A 16526-nucleotide genomic window follows, 5' to 3' on the forward strand; every position below is an offset into this window, starting at 1 on the left:
ATTACTAGTTCCTCAAGGTCTTCCTCATAACACTGGAGGGACACGGTGTCCTTCCTATGAAGGTGGAGTCTGTTTAGAGCCCTGCAAACTCCCTCTCTGATACAACAATATCTGAAGAAAAGCAGTGGAAAATAATTGTGAAGTGGTGGTGAAGTTGTGCATTCTCTGTATTTAATATTTGCTTTTTTTGCAGAAGTATTAAAAAAAAAAAAAAAGTAAATCTCAGGAGGAAGCTCAGGCTGGGGAGAGCTGTGCCCTCTTTTGTGCAAATATACAGAACTGTGAATGGAAATGGATGGAAAAGGTTGGAGTTGTGCTAAACACTAGTTTGATATTCAGTAACTGGAATTTCCAACTGGTAGCGAGCTGTGTTTTCTGGATCTAGTGTGACTGACTTCTGTCCTGGGTATAGATGCCTTAGATCCAAACAAAAATTTCCAGAAATAAGAGTATACCACAGCTAAAGGCCAGGGAGAGCATACTCATATTTCACAAGGACTAACGCTTTTCTTCCGTGCCACTGGTTTGTGGATGGGTAATAATTCTTGTCTTTTATTTTTGGATGACTGGAAGTAGGTGGGTTAGCTTCATCATCTCATGAAACGAACAGAAGAAACCCTTGCGAAATCCTCTACAAACGTCTTGTTACAGGAGGACTGAGCCAACTGCCTTAGTAACTTTTGAACTCTTGTAAATATAGTTGTGTTTCTGGGCGTACCTGATAGCATTTGATTGCTGATGTCTTTCCACAATGACTCTTGTTGAGGTAGTTTCATTTAGTCATTCTCTGCTGACTTTGGAGGCATTTGCAGACTTCCATGCAAACATGGAAAGTTCAGCTGGAAGGCGTCCATGCAGAAGTAGGACGCAAGCCTCATTTCTAAAATTATTCGGGCACTCTTCTGTTCACATCTGGAAAATCATGAATGTAACAGTCCCCTAAAAGTGTACAATCCAGTACGTATAGGTCCTGGGATGTGGGGGGATACCTCCAGCTACGTTTATTCTACTTCTTGATTAAGAATTGCACCACAGGCATCTCCAGAGCATCCACATCTGCCTAATACCAGTTCCTGATGCAGTGCCTGTACAGACAAAGCATGCTGTAACCTTTTCCTTCATCCTCCTGATTGCCTGGGCAATGACTGGGGACTCACCCACCACCACTGGTACCTCTGGACCGTCCCATCAGGCCTCAATGATCCGTTGCTACAGAGCCTTCAGACTTCAACGTCTGAGTGGTAGAAATGTCTTCTGACCACAGCAGGGCCAAGCTTTAATCATTTGGCTGCACTAAGGATCCAGTGCGAGTTCCTGTCCTAGGAAAGGTCTCATAGAGAGGTGTCAATCTTCCCTGCGCTCCCTGGACTGCGCTTGTGGAGTAGGACCTCCTGGGTCCATACGGTTTCTGCCTGCCTTTTTTAGGCTGGTCTGCAGGCACAGAGGAACTGCTTGGCCCGCACGGGTTGAGAAGCATCTATTTCTTCTCCTCCTTTGACGGAGTTGGCAGACTGATGCTCATGAGATGCAGCAGGGCGCTGTCTGGAGTAGTCAGAGTTGTCTGCCCTTGGGGTTATGGTGGTGACAAGTTTGGACGCGTGGGAGGAAGGTGTACTTCTCTGGGAGGACTGTCAGGCTTTTGTTTGCCAGTCATGAACACAGGCTGCTGGAGAAGATCTTGGCCCTTGAGTCCCTCACCCAATTCCATTAGAACATCTGTCTTTCCAAAACCTCTTTTTTTTTTTTTTTTTTTTTTTTTGGCAACTAAATCATGCTAGTAACACAAACTGTGTGTTGATATAGCTTTCAGGAAATTTCTAGCTTTTTTTTAAAATAATAAATCTTGCTTTGGCTACTGATTTTGGTCATCTCTGTAAGACAACAGTTTCGATTAGTGAATATAAGTGGGGTCAACTTTAAAAGATGGGAAAAAAAGGAAAATTTGACTTCCGAAGTGCTTCAATATTTTCTTCTCTTAGCACCTTTCATTTCCCACTTCCTATTTTTTGTCTGGCTTTTGTGTAATAGTTTATAAATATATGAAGTGAGAAGAAAAACTTTACAATTCACAGTTGCTTTAAAGGTGGGATGTGATCTCCTTGCAGTTTCCACCTGATGTGCTGGTGTAATTGGAATTGCTTTTGTTCATATGTGCTGTGTGAGTGCTGAGCAGCAAGCAGCGGATGGGCAGCACTTATGTCTCTTTGTGATGTCAGGGCTTTTTATCAGAAAATTGATAAGAAAATGGTAAAATTCCCGTATAGCTGTTCATTTCCTCAAGGAAAGTTCTGGGTGTTGGCCCTGTGGTACATTTGCTCGGTATTGTTTTAAAATAACACTTTTGACTTCATATATCCTTTTTCTTTTCCCCAGGTAAGAAACCAAAAGCAACCTGCCTTTATCGAGTTCTCGAGAACGTAATCGACCCCTTGGTACATTATCAAGATGCATTAGGAAGCTGGATACAGTGCCAAAAGAACTCCACGCGTTTCCATGCCTCTCTTGGACCCTGACTCAGATACTTTTGGATATATAATTCCATTCTAAGGAGAAGAGTGCATACTCCGATTCCTTTCTGCCAGCTTGCTGGCAGAGATATTTCACTAAGATCATGGACCATCCTAATAGGGAAAAGGATGAAAGGCAGCGGACGACAAAAGGAATGCCAGGAAGGAGCGGGCACGGTTCTCGACCAAGCTCATCAGCGTCTTCTGGTGTTCTTATGGTGGGACCCAACTTCAGAGTGGGCAAGAAGATTGGGTGTGGGAACTTTGGAGAACTCAGACTAGGTAAGAAGTAACCGTTTTAGTGGCCTCCATTATCCAGATTAGCATTTCACCACTGGAATATAAATACATAAAAATTTACCCTGGCTTGAGAAATGCATGTGCTTGTCTTGTTTCTCAAGTGTCGAGCTGCCTTACCTGAAGCTTCTGACTCAGAAGATGTAACTGTTAGCATTATTTTTATTTGCATAAAGTCAAAGCAAATACACTGGAGAGGCCAAAGATGCAAATTTTGAACAATCCCGACAATGAAGACCGTTCTCAGCGCTGAATGTCTTGCCTAAGGTGAAAAAAAAAAAAAAAAAAAAAAAAATCTTCTTAACTGCCTGGATTGCTAAATCTTGCTCTCAATTTCTTGTTCATAAGCCAGGGCGCCCTGTTAAAGTAATGGGTGAGACTCTCTCCCAGCACTCAGCCCCATCTTCTCTATTCCATGTCCTTTACCAACCTCGCTGCCCTAGTTTCAGCCCCGTCGCCCACTCCCTGATCTGTCCCATGTGGGTGACTTGCTGGCCAGCCGAGAGCGGGCTGTGCTGACTGGCCATCTGGCTGCTGCCTCTCAGCTGCTGCACTGGCCTGTGATTTTTCGTGGTCTGTTGGGTCTTCTAACCGCATGTCTTGCAGCTGGTCACCCAAACAGATGGCTATGCTAATGCATCGTTTGTTTAGGATGACTTAAGAGCCCAGCGCACTGCTCTGCAGTGCATTGGGCTCTTAAGTCATCCTAAACAAACGATGGTTGTTCTTGAAATGAGCTGGGGGAAGCAGCCGGTGTTCTTAATTATGCGCCCTTAAGCTCCTGATACGCGGTTTTGGGGTAGTTGCTGTAGATCGGAAGCAGCAGCTTGTGATGGTCTTGATCCTGACTGACCTAAAACGGTGGCATTTCTCTTCTGCTGAATGAATTGGGTTGCTGTGGTACTGAATGTCAGGGTACTGAAGATGGGTTGGCTGACATAAATACCATTTGCCCAAAACTTGGTATGTATTTAGAATTGAAATGAAAATTATTTGTGCGTGAGGCACAAGGGATGATAAATAAATCAGGGAAACTGCTTCAGGTAACCAAAGGGTTGTAACATATAACCACTGATAGTATCTTTGTAGATTCCTGCTCAGAATCTATTTGATCTTAGATTAACTGATGTAATCTTTCCGTCTAAGGTTTGGTTATGGCGTCTGGATGATGTGCCACTTCTCCACAGTGTAAAGATTCACCAGCTGGCTTATGATCTGTCTCAGTAAATGGGTAGTTTTGGTTTCAGCGTTACATCAGAGAAGGTGTATTGATTTACAGGAGCAGAGATAACACTCCAAAGGTGGAGAGAAACCAAGGGCAGGGACAAAAACTCCCACCTTCATGAACACGAGCATAATTGGCAGGTGAAGAGAAGTTTGGATTCTTACAATAACATAATTTGAGAAGCTGTATTGCATTATTAACCCCCCCAACAGCAAATGTCACGATAGCAGGATCCCCATGGAGATGTTGAATTGCTTTGTAATCCAAGCTCTGCTTCAAGGTTCTGCAGCTGTAGTGGATCCCTCCAGGTAAATGACTCTTGCGTTTATTCGACTGGTGCCCAAACGCTGATCCTGTTTCCGTGTGTGTGGGTGGTTGTTTTTTTTTTTTCTTTTTCTCCACGTTTGTCAAAATTTTCGTGGTGTTGGATTTCAGACTAGTGTATTGGTTCAAAGCACGGATGCTACACAAGAGATTTCACTTCTGAAAAAGTCAGTTTACAGACCTCTTCAGTTTTAACTAAGGAAAAAGCAACACCTGTTAATTGAGTGCCTCTTTGTTGGGGTTGTTTTTTTTTTTTTTGGTACGTTGGTAAATGGGTTTTTTAATACTGGTTAACTAAGCACGCTGTATTTGAACAACAGGCCATACGTCCTGATAACGGCAATTAGGTATAAGGTCCTTACAGAAGCTGTATCGTTGTTGCTTTTTGCCAGTCACTATAGCTTTAGGAGCTCCTGGTTTGCTCAAATATCAGATACTTCTGTTGCACAGATGTGATGGTAACTACTGTTGAATTGTGCTGGGGGGAAGGAGAAACGGCACATCTGAAATACGAGCAAACAAGTCTCTGGTAACAGGTTTGTCCTGCAAAGAGGAATGGTGTGCCCTCTGCTTTTTGCTTTTTTTAACACGGTTTCGGAGAAGTTAAACACCCGTGACTGCTTTTAGTAACACAGGAAGAACAAAGTCATACACTGATAAACAAGGGGAAAAGGTATTTTTCCAATTCCCTGAATTTCTCTTTTTTCAGGTGTTGTGTTTTCACTCTAAGCTGCTCTTGTACTGCGCTCCAGCTCCAGACAGAGGACTAATTGTTCAGGGAGGAGATGGCATCTACGCACGGAAGCTGTCCTCGCCGAATATCAAACCCACTGCTTAGGGTTGATCTTTCTTGCTGCAAATACAGATAGCCCTGGGGATATTACTTTTTTTGAAGCACGTGGGAGCAGCACAGTTGGATTCCAGCCCGCAGAGGAGCTGAAATGGGAAGATGAACACAAAACTCAGCATCTGGCCCATAATTCTAGGGTGAAATGGCGTTAAACAATTGCTGTTTCTTTGGACAGGCTGCAGATTAGGTGATCTGTAAGAGCTTTGGTTTCTGAAGCCGCTCAACCTACTAGCAGGGGTACGGTGACAGCAAAGAGCGGGGGATCTGGCTTGCCGTCCCTGGGCTGGACTCTGTGTGCTTATGGGGTTTCAGTGCCTTTCGCGCAACACCAAACCCTGTTGTGCAGCTCCCGGTTCTCTGCCAAGTTAATTCTCCCGCTGACTTGGGAGCTGGAGCGCGCCTGAAGCTTTATAGTGCGTCTTCTGCCGTTACAAGGTCCTGCATCTCCACCCCAAGCTGACACGTGAACCAGCATTACGTAAAACAGCTCACCGGGCTGTAAAATCATGTGACGTCAGTAGGTGCTCACCGCTTGGGAAAAATGGGATTTAGCCTGTTAAATCTAGTGCTGTGATAAGCCGTGGCTGTAAACTTCACCGCGGAAGAGATATCACCAGCTGAGCTTACAAACGGCCTCCTTATATCGAGTCATGGACTTACCCAGTGGGTACTTCTTGTATTTACCCAAAATCCTGATCCATGAGCTGTGTTAGGCATAAATAAGCCTCTTCAAATATCTTATTTTTCCCAGTGTTTGGCACCCTTATTTAGTAAAGCAATTAAATAGGTACTAATGTAAAATTATTCCAGTTTCAGTGGGTTGGAGGGTTTTCTAAAATAAGCATTAAGTTCTGGAAAGACTATTATTCTGATGCAGAGCTGTAGACTTTTTGCCCAAATTTTTTGCTCTAATGCAAACGTTATCTGGCATCTTCAAAACAATTGATGCAACTTTTCTCCCTGCTTGGAGGGGAAAAAAAAAAAATGTTAGGAGGGGTAGACCCTGTTTGTTGCTTGTATACTCCCTCGGTAGGCTATTCCAGCAAAGGGATTTTTGGAGAAGTCTGTGTTTTCACATGCTGCCCAAAGAAATTGCGTAGTGTCCAGAAGTCAGATGTTGGCATGATTCACGCAGAGGTCTCATGAAGATTCAATGCATCGCAGCAGCGAGCAGCAAGCCCCAAACTAGAAGAAAAGCTGCTTATTTGTTCGTTGGCAAGTCATAGCAGGTTGATCAAATCTGGGAAGGTGCCCCCCCCAGGAGCAAGAACCACCCAGCTGACTCCCAGGCTGCAGTTTGAAGCCAGGAGTTCTGCTTTAGGACGAGGAAAATAATAACAAAAAATAAAAAATAATGATAATAGCAGCTGATATTGGGGCTGGTTTTGTGTCTGCTTCCCAAGTAACAAAATCATCATGTGAATATAGGACTAGAATAATGCTAGATATGGAGGGCATGGGTAAGAGTAGATCCTGTGTAGGATCCACACCAGGAGCTGTTATTTGGAGACACGTGCTCTAGAAGGGATGGCAAAACTGGCACGAAATGGCTGTGAACTCGTGTTTTGGCTGCCCGTGGGATCTGGTCTCTCTGCAGATGCCGTTCTGTCTGGGGGTGAGCTCTGCTTGGTCTTTAGGATGACTAGTTGGATGTTTGCTCCATTATCCAGCCCTGGTCCGTCACCAAAATGTATTGCCTGTACAGCGACAAGCTAGAGGGAAGGGTCAAAGCATTTTTGATTCTTGTCGTTCATGAGACGTTTGTGCTCGTGGCTCTTAACTTTGCCCCGTGGGAATAGTGCACGCAAGAGATTGATCAGTTTGGGCTCCTTTACTGGTCCACAATCTGTCTGTATTTTTGATACATCTCACTGCCAGGGCTTGAGAAATCCACTCTGTTTGGTTTCCCACGTGAATGGCAGTGACTTAATGCGGCGCTTCTCATTTAAAATATGTAGTTTGTAATTGTCAGTGGAACTACCCAAAACTGAGGCATGAACTTAATCGCTGCTCCATCAAAAGCTTTGCCTGAACTTGAAAGGCTTTTGTTAGCACAGTTATATCATCTCAGCTGTATTACAGCTCTTTTGTCTTACTAAGATAAGATGCGGCTTCTATTCATGGCTTATTTTACTGTGCAGATTCGCTTTCTCCTGTGAGCAGTACTGCCTTTACTCTTCCATTTTAATACCGCTGCTGCCTTGTAGAAGGAGGGAGAAGAAACCATTACGCCTTGGACAGTGTGATAGCAACGCCGAGGGGTAGATCTCAGCCTGGAGCGAGCCAAGGGAGACATTTTGGGGATTTGCTTTGCCATCATAGCTGGCAAAGCAAGCATCTCCAGCTGCAGCTGTGGGAAGGGTTTGGAGTTCCGAAGGTGGACCCATTTGCACCCCCTTATGTTCAGGGTCTCCCCATGGTGTGTGCTTCAAAGGGGATGAACCGGAGGATTAATTAGCTCATTTACCTGGCCTGACATCTCGGGCTAGTCTTTTGCTAATTCCAGCTTTTTAACTGAGGAATTTCATTACCAAAATGATCTTAAGTCCTCAGCCTTATGAACCAGACCATAATAGGCTGGATTGTGGCTCCACATACGTGGAGGGTGTTGGCAGTGTCCACCTCTGCCTTGAAACGAGCTTGGAAGAGGACCGTTTGCCCAATATCTTTATTCTGTGTTGGTGGGAGAGCACAAGCATTGCTGGAAGGTCTGTGGGTCGTCACTCCCTGGACAGACCGATACCCCAGCACGGTGAGTGCCGAAACTACCTCGAAATGGTTCATCTCCAAGATTGTGATGGAGGTCCTGGGATCTGTAGGGGATGGTGTTCCCATGCCTCCCTCCTTGGGTTGTTTTTTGCTGTTTAAAGCATCTAACTTTCTCACATATTTGGGCTGGAGGTTCCCGTAGTCTGGCTCAATGTCCCCAAACCGAGCATCTTGATAAGAGTTCAGTCCCTATCAAGAGGAGGGGAGGAGGAAGTGTCAGTGGGCGAGCTACAGCTGGAGCTGCCGATATGACTCATTTGCTGGTAGCTAATATGGAGCAGATAATTTCAGTGCATTTAGGCTGCCTTCCCTTAATGTCCTTGCGTGTTCTCCCCAGGTAGCATCAGGCTGGAGCCCTTATCTGTCTCAAAGGGTGAAGCGGTTTATCCTGCCACCTGCTCTGCCGCTGATTTGGCCTTCCAGCTCTTTCAGTGCTTTGAAGCCACTTTCCGATGTCTGAGTGTTCCTGATACGACTGCAAAACCTATTTTCTACCCTTCATTTCCAGCCTGGAAATTTAAAGAAAGATCTAAAGAAAGAGATTCAAACCACCCTGTGTCGCAAGGGTTAATGCTGGAGCACAGCTTACACATCTGCTTGCGTAAAACGCCGCTTCTAAGGATATTTAACCTCACATTTAAACGCTTGCCCTGTGATGAACAGCATTGCCAGTTACCGTAACGGGTTGAAGCTGTCCATAAATTTTGGTTTGGCTTCCCGATGAACGTTAAAGCAATCTGCTCGGTGCGGGACCTGCGCTGGGGGTGCCCAATCTGAAATTTGAGAGGCAGAACTACGCCAAGCAATATAGCGGGGATGGTATCAAAAGAAGCTGAATGCAGAAAATATGAAACTATTATAAAGTAAAATAAATAAATGGGGATTTTTCCCCTGATAAATATTTCAGGATTTGAAGATGACTGTGTTCTCTCATATTCATAATGTCTTTAATTTTATTGAGTCCTCTAATGCTGTTGCTGCATGAGAAGAGTATTAGTATGCAAGGGAGGACTTGGCATGTTTTTAACGGTGTTATGTAGACATGCTAGAGCTGCCCAAACTCTGACCTGCTCTGAAGTATGTCACTCCCCATCCTGGACTTTCTCAATAGCCGCTCTGTTCTAAGCATCGATATCCATTACAGGAATTGGAAAGCAAATGCATAATAGAGCTGAGCAAAGCTGATGCTACAAACGAGCACTGATAACTTCCAGTCTAGATTGCTATTGAATTTTGGAGCTATGTGGTTACTCAATGAAGGCATGACTTGTGCTGTAGCGGCGCTGGCAACGATGAGCAAAGAAGGTCAGTGCTCCCCTGTATAGAACCATGGGGAGCTTAGCGCTGTGGAGACTGCCACCCTCAAAGGATATGCTGGAACTAGAAGAGGTCAGAAAGGTAGCAGAGATGTCAGGATGATGGGACCGATCGGGTACAAGGACTGCCTGAGCATCCTTCCTCAGCGATAGCTCTTCCAGGAGAGTTTGCTGTCAGTCGTGAGCAACGTGGAGAAGGTGAACAGGGAGTGACTGCTCAAATTACCTAGCAGAGGAACTGGAGGACACTGAATGATACGATAACTGGCAGCATCAGAACACACAAAGAGACGCTCCTTGACACGTGTAGCTGTGCATCTCTGCCACAGATCACTAGGGAGGCCAAGGGCTTGCTTCAAACACCAGACAGGTTCCTGGAGGAAAAATTCACCTCCAGCTGTAGCGCACACGGGTACCAGCTCTGGCTCAAAGTCATCGATCCACGATATACTGGCAGCTGGCTGTGTGCTTGCCTGGTTATTTGCGTTTAGGCTCTTGCCCTTCATGCTTGCCAGAGTTAGTACCAGCCCAGACGCTGCGCCATGGTTTGGGGTCCCAAGAAAAGGATTTTGTTCTTTTGGTGTATTTTTTAACATCATTGGTACCATATTGCAGCTGAGAGTTATTTGCCTTATTAGGTTACGAGGATTGCTTTTGTGCTGCTAGCGTACAGAAGGTGTTTTATACGTGCTGCCTGCCTGTTCGTAGAGGAAGAAATAAAAAGCTGTGTGTTGGTACAAAGGTTATTTTCATGTGGCTCCTTGCAGTAGTCGTTTTGATGTGTGACACCATCAAGCTAGTGAAGCTCCCTATAGATCATAGGATAAAACTGTTCAGTGTCCAGCAGATTCAAGACATTTCAGAAAGAAATGATGCTCTGACTCTTCATTTCTTGTTCCCCAGACAAGGGGATAATAAAACTTAATGTGTCTGGGATATGTCCTCAGACGCTTGCAGTGAACATTAAGTGCTACCATAAAACATGGTTACCTTATGCTGAATGGACGATGGTGTTTGCCTGCCCTGGTGAGCTGCTGCAGCTTATTATTTTGAGGTTTACGCTTTGTTAAAGGCTTGAACTTCAGCAGGGAATTGAGAAAAGTCATCTCTCCGCCATCCGTGGCGCTCTCCTGCGTTGTCTCTCTAACGGCAAGTGTTGAATGTGGAACTAAAAGATCTTTCTTTTTTTTTCATTCACAGGTAAAAATCTCTACACCAATGAATATGTAGCGATCAAACTGGTAAGTAGAAGCTTCAGGTGTTCTTAAATGACTTGTACTTAAGCTTAAAAACTCAGATCAAAAGCCACTTTCTCACTTTGGGCTTAATACTGCTCTCCCCCTCAGCTAGAATAACTTATTTAAACTAAGATAAATTATTGAGGATGCTATAAACAAGGAAAGAAGCCATCCCTCCACCTGCTGAATATTTCTGGTGCCTAAATGGTTTGTAGCTGTCTTATACGAGTGAGCGCCTTGTTCCTCTTTCCAAGCCGGCTGCCAGGTCCCAGTGAACGGCACTGATTGCGGCTTTGTCATCATTTCCCACCCTCTGGGTTGAGCCTTTCTCTTCAGGACTCCATCGATTTTCCACACCCTTCTCTCTCTCGAGCTGGGCTGTTGTCAGAGGGTTTGGTTAGGAGCGTGGCACTGTGCAGCCTGCTCCTCCGTGTATTTTTGGAGTCAAGAGGTAGGAAAGGGGGTGATGCAATGGTTAAAATTCCTTTTGGGGAGAATAGCACAATTCAGACTGGTACGATGCTGAAGGACTGCGGATGCAACAAGCAAACCAAGATCCAATTCAGCGAAGGTCAGTCTTTCCTCTAGCTGATTTGGGTGGCTGTGGATATATAGCCACAGCATCTTCAGAATTATTTTCTCCTTTTACATTGTAGGATGGTAAAAATGAATCAAACTGGCTCACCCAAGAAATGCAGGAGTTGCGTTAAAAAACCCAAGCCCAGTAGTAGCAAACATCAGAACTTCTGCAAGAAGTTTTCACAGAATCATGGAATCATAGAATGGTTTAGGTTGGAAGGGACCTTAAAGACCATCTCGTTCTCCCCCCTCTGCCCTGGGCAGGGACACCTCCCACCAGCCCAGGTTGCTCCAAACCCTGTCCAACCTGGCCTTGAACACCTCCAGGGATGGGGCAGCCACAGCTTCTCCAGTGCCTCACCACCCTCAGAGTGAAAAATTTCTTCCTAATATATAATCTAAATCTCCCCTCTTCCAGTTTGAAGCCATTCCTCCTCGTCCTATCATTACATGCCTTTGTAAAAAGTCCTTCCCCATCTTTCCCGTAGGCCCCCTTTAGGTACTGGAAGGCCACTATAATGTCTCCCCGGAGCCTTCTTTTCTCCAGGCTGAACAACCCCAACTTTTTGTTCACAGCTCTCTTATCATCCAGCACTACAAGCCCCAGTACTGGCTATCTGCTTATTTTCTGCCCTGCAGTCGTTGTAGCCCTTCCCAGTTGCACACAGTGACAGCTTCCGTGTTTCTTATACCTGCCCCAGCCAGTGGCCCAGGTAAAAATTTGTCTTCTGAAGACTCCTTCAGGGCATGAAGATGCTGTGGTCAGCGGTGGTTTGCAGTAGGAGTGTAGGGGAAGGGGAAGCTCTCTAACTTGTAGCTCTGCCAGATTTATAAAGTCGTAGCCCAGTAGTTTGTTTTTATGCCTTAACTTTTCCTGTCTGTAAACTAAGGCTTTCATTAGTCTCTCGGGGTTTTCAAATTTCATGTCTCCGGCTCATGTGTTCTCATCCATTTGCTCTTTAATCACAGATCCAAACCCTAGAATCTGAAGCTAAAGTTGTAATGCTAATTCGATATTAGCAGCAAACGCTCCTGTTTGCCCAACCGATGCTGTCTGGCAAAATGACAGGAGTCATTCAGATTACAGGAGACCAGGATGGACTCGGCGCACTAATTCTGATCACGTTCAAGTGCCACAGATTTTATATCTCTAGAGTTCTCCTTACATGATGCACAGTAGATGAAAAATAATTAGGGCTTTGCGGGACGGACTTGTTTTCAAGCCTATTGGCAAATGTCAGAAGATATTCCCTGAAATAAATAAATAAACGCCTGCGGCGGAGCTTAGGATGTCCTTGGTATGTATGCACATCAAAAAGGAGGATGGGTACTTGTTGGGTAGCTCACTTTTTGGGCACATCCGACACCTATAAAATGCGCTGTGTCTATAGACGAGGTGTTTTATTGAATTAATAATGCTTCTTGTTTCCTTTCAAAGATAACCCCACAAAGTTATAGTATTGGAAGGCATAAGGAAGTAATAATACAGGAAAAACACAGCTGTATTAGGCCAAAGGATGATTGTTTCTCTCAAAACAGTGCCTGCAGTGACACCTCCCAGTAACCTGAAACCTTTCAATAGCCGGATGGCATTACCTTTATTGCTACCTTAATCTTACCTATTTTTTTCCGATATAGCGTTCTTCCTCCTCCCCTGTTTCTCCCCCCCCTTCCCTCCTCCCCCAAATATGTGAGTGTTAAAGCAGTTCCTCTGCAGCACGCTCCGGTTTTATTTGCCCTGTTGTGATTCAGGCTTAAAAATCTCTGGTCCTTCACATCTGAAGGACTGGAATTGCCATCCGCTGCCCATCCAGGCATTCACATACTTGCTCTGGTTTTGAGAAGATTAATGAGGGAACAGTAGAAGAGATGGGGGGTGGTTCTGGTCTCCTAATCTCAGACCATATTCCACAGGAGTAAGAATTACTCGGCCTCCTCAGCAGCAAATACACTTCTCTTACATGTGTACTGATATGTGATTTTCTTTATCCTTCGAATAATTTGTGGACTGGTGATAGAGTAGCTGCATTCAGTGTACTTGAAGGCAACATTTTCTTTTATCTGCGTTGTTGGACCAAGTCAAAACTCCGCTCCAAGTCCTTCTAGCTGTGTGATACCATCTTCTACAACTGCAACCCTGCTGTCTCAGCTATTCGTGCCTCCTGTCATGATGTTAAACCTGGAAAAATAGAGAATTGTGTGATGGATGCCGAAGAGCTGATCAGAAAGTGCTGTGAAATTCAGCACTAACATCTCATGGTTTCTCTTTAGGGCTGAGGATTGTGACGCATCTTGGAAAACTGCTGGTGGTGAGAAATACTGCCCGTCTTCTGACTTGGGTGGTGTCACCATATAGCTCCTCATCTTGCTCTTCAGCTGAACGTTATTTGGATGAGGACATCTAGTTCACGAAGGAGTTTGTCTTGTGAAATGCCATAGCCATATTTACTGGTTTAATCTTCCGAGGGTTTTTCATGTGGAGTTGTACATGGTAGGAATGGTAGGAATTTCTTTCCTGTGTGAAACCAGCCCGTTTCACATACAGATGTAGTCTGAGAGTGGGTACCAAGCTGTACCCTCTCATAGCCGTCGTGGTGCCCGTTGGTTAGAGCTGTGGATTTTGTAGGTTAGGCAGTAGCAGTTCAGTTATTTTCGCTACAAATGCAACATCTGCCAGCATCCTTAAGCCCTTGGCCTGCAGGACAACCATCTGTTCTGGTACGATCTTCTCAGAAGTTGCCACCACTCTGGCAAGCATCCAGAGCTCAGGCTTCAGCAGCTCCTGCTGCACAAGTGGCTTGGACTTGCTTTCCCTGATTTTTGTCAGGAGCAGCCTCACATCCTGATACATTAATCCTTCTACCTTTATCCAAAGAGTTTATTTGGATAGATAAACTATTCACTGAACAGGCTGAGTTCCTGTTGCCCTAAATCCCTTTTGCTGTGCGGCGGGTGTCTATAGACTCTCCCTCAAGCCATCATCAACAATTATCTTAATTTAAATGCAGCGTAGATAACAAACTTGTTTTTGTGTTGCTTTATATTTGTCTTCAGTACAGCTTCAGTTTTGCCTTCAGAATATTTTTGACCATAGTTTTCTAAGTAGTTGGTCGTATTTGACTTCTTAAGCTTTTAAATATCAGAAAGTTGAGTATTTTTTTCTCCTTGCTGGCAAATGGAGGGGATGACTTGAGCTGGTGGGTGAACAGCTTGGCTGGGAGCCGAATCGCCTCAATTCCTGTACAAAAACTGTTCTTCTGACTTAAAAAGAAATTTTTAATGCGGAGCTCATACCAAATGCGGACATTCGTCTTGCCGTACAGAGCAGAGGTGCAACAAGACAAGTGGATCAGCTGAAGCCTTCGTGTCCTCCTGTGAAGACAGGAGAGTTACTCCGCCATATTGGAGATGTTGGCTCCAACTCTTGGCTGTGTTCAACCTCCTTTGGATGCTCTCGCTATAACTCACGGGAGCTGATGTGGGTGTTAGTCTTAGGGGGCTCCTTTATAGGCAAACTTCTAGGTGATGAGTTAACTTCCAAATAGAGGATTATTTAGCAGCTTTTTGAAATTCAGACTAATTTTGGTGCCGTACTATGAGTTTCACATAGTTTTGAGCACGGAGCATTTCTTTTCTCTAAAGCAGGGAAATAAGCAACATCCAAACAAAAATTGAGGCTGGTATTATATCCCATTTCAAAGCTGTCTGGGCAGTTGGTGCATCCATGTTACTGCCTATCCCAAGTGCAGAGTTTTATTAAAAATCTAATTACTCATCTCTTAATCCTCTCTGTTAACTTTATATTTTTAGAAGCTTCACGATCTTGCACGTTAATGCCTTTATGGATCAAAGGCATTAAGTTTTGTGTGTAAAGTGCAGATGAGTAACAGTTGAGAAATGTAATGTTTTGGGTGCATTGCCGACTTATCCTTGTTTTTATTATTATTATGTGTATAAAAATAGAATATTCTTGAGTGCTTTGAGATGTTTGACTGACACCTGCTACTGAAGAGGGAGACTTCTTCCTGTGTTTCTACCAGATATCTGGCTGCACTGTAGCGCTTGCTGCAAGCAAGATTGTAGCTTTATACAACTGTGGTCTGACTTAAAACGCAGATATATGACTCAACATTTTTTCAAAAATATAGACTAGCAACCGGCAAAAACACTGTGGGCAGCCGCAGTCCACAAGGTGTACTTGGGACTTGATCTCTTGCAGCTTTTGACTTTCTTCCTGCCAACGTCCAGGGTCGTTCTTCAAGGACCAGGAGTTTTGTTGAATGGTTCTTGAATTTCCCTGCCATGAATGTGTTTTGTGTTTAAATGAGGACGTTCGTTCTCCTCCAGAGTGTGTATTGCAAGTCGTACTGCTTGTTCTCTGCTTATTTAAATGATGCCTAATAGTGAAGTATGTTGTCAGACTTTCAGTCTAGGGTGCTTTACCTTGAAACTTGAAGCGTTGTATACAGTCACAAAACTTCAAGTATAGGATATAACTTTTTCCAGTCAAGCTGATTTTAACCACTTTTTTTTTTTTTTTTTCTGTTTTAGGAACCAATAAAATCACGTGCACCACAGCTTCATTTAGAATACAGGTTTTATAAACAACTTGGAAGTGCAGGTGAGTAAACCTACCTTAAGCTTATAGAAAATGTGTGATTTCTTTATTAAATCAAATGTTGCCATCGTATTTGTTTCGCAAGTCTGACTTGAACTTACTGAGCTGGACAAACTCTTAGTCCCACATGAGTTTTTGGCAGGGATTTGGTCTGAATAACATCACAGTGATATGGGATAATTATTTGGAGCTAGAAGCTCTTGTTAGTAAACTGGCTGTTGCATAAGTGAGGATTGATTGATATGGGAATTACCCATGTAAGTGTGTTTGTACAACATAGGAACTGTCAATGGATGGAAAGTTGTTTGTGTATAGAATGACAGACAAAAGGCGACGTAAAGTCTTAAAATCTAGGAAATTGTGTAAAAAGCAGAGAGCTTTTCTAATTAAAACCTGAAATACTGTTTTCATTGATATTTACAAAATCATAAGAGTGTCCAAAAGCCCATGGGCTCAGGATCTTCTGTGCAACCATAGTCGACAGCAAATATGAGAAGAAACAGGATAAGCCAAAGGTGGGTTTCTAATTTTTATTTTTCCTGGCAAGCTCTCTGATTTCCCTAATGTAGGGCTTGAGCTTGTGTCTAATAGTGTTTGGATTTTTCTCCCCTGAATTTATGGTTGCTTTTTAAAGCTATAGAGACTTTTAGTATGTGCTGTTTCCCATACCAAGGACTTCCCCAGCCTTGACTCCCTGCTGCACGAGGAAGTCTCTCTAAAGCAAAGACCTTCTCTGCTCCTTCTGTGCCTTGATCATATATTGACCTCGGGCTTTGGCAAGTTTCCTACATTACTGTAACTTA

At 44.1% G+C, this 16526-nt stretch overlaps 1 protein-coding gene across 1 annotated transcript in view; it reads left to right on the forward strand.

Annotated features, from left to right (window-relative positions):
- The first annotated feature begins 2441 nt into the window (after positions 1–2441).
- The window catches only part of CSNK1G1 (casein kinase 1 gamma 1), a 64530-nt gene continuing 50445 nt past the window's right edge, over positions 2442–16526 (forward strand). Inside the window, exons 1-3 of the mRNA XM_082488613.1 lie at positions 2442–2789; positions 10489–10529; positions 15657–15726. Coding sequence (XP_082344739.1) covers positions 2612–2789; positions 10489–10529; positions 15657–15726 — 289 coding nt within the window. The 5' untranslated portion in view covers positions 2442–2611. The remainder of the gene's footprint in view (positions 2790–10488; positions 10530–15656; positions 15727–16526) is intronic.

The sequence above is a fragment of the Vanellus vanellus genome, assembly GCF_965231255.1.
Source record: "Vanellus vanellus genome assembly, chromosome: 11".
Classification (NCBI taxonomy): Eukaryota; Metazoa; Chordata; class Aves; order Charadriiformes; family Charadriidae; genus Vanellus; species Vanellus vanellus.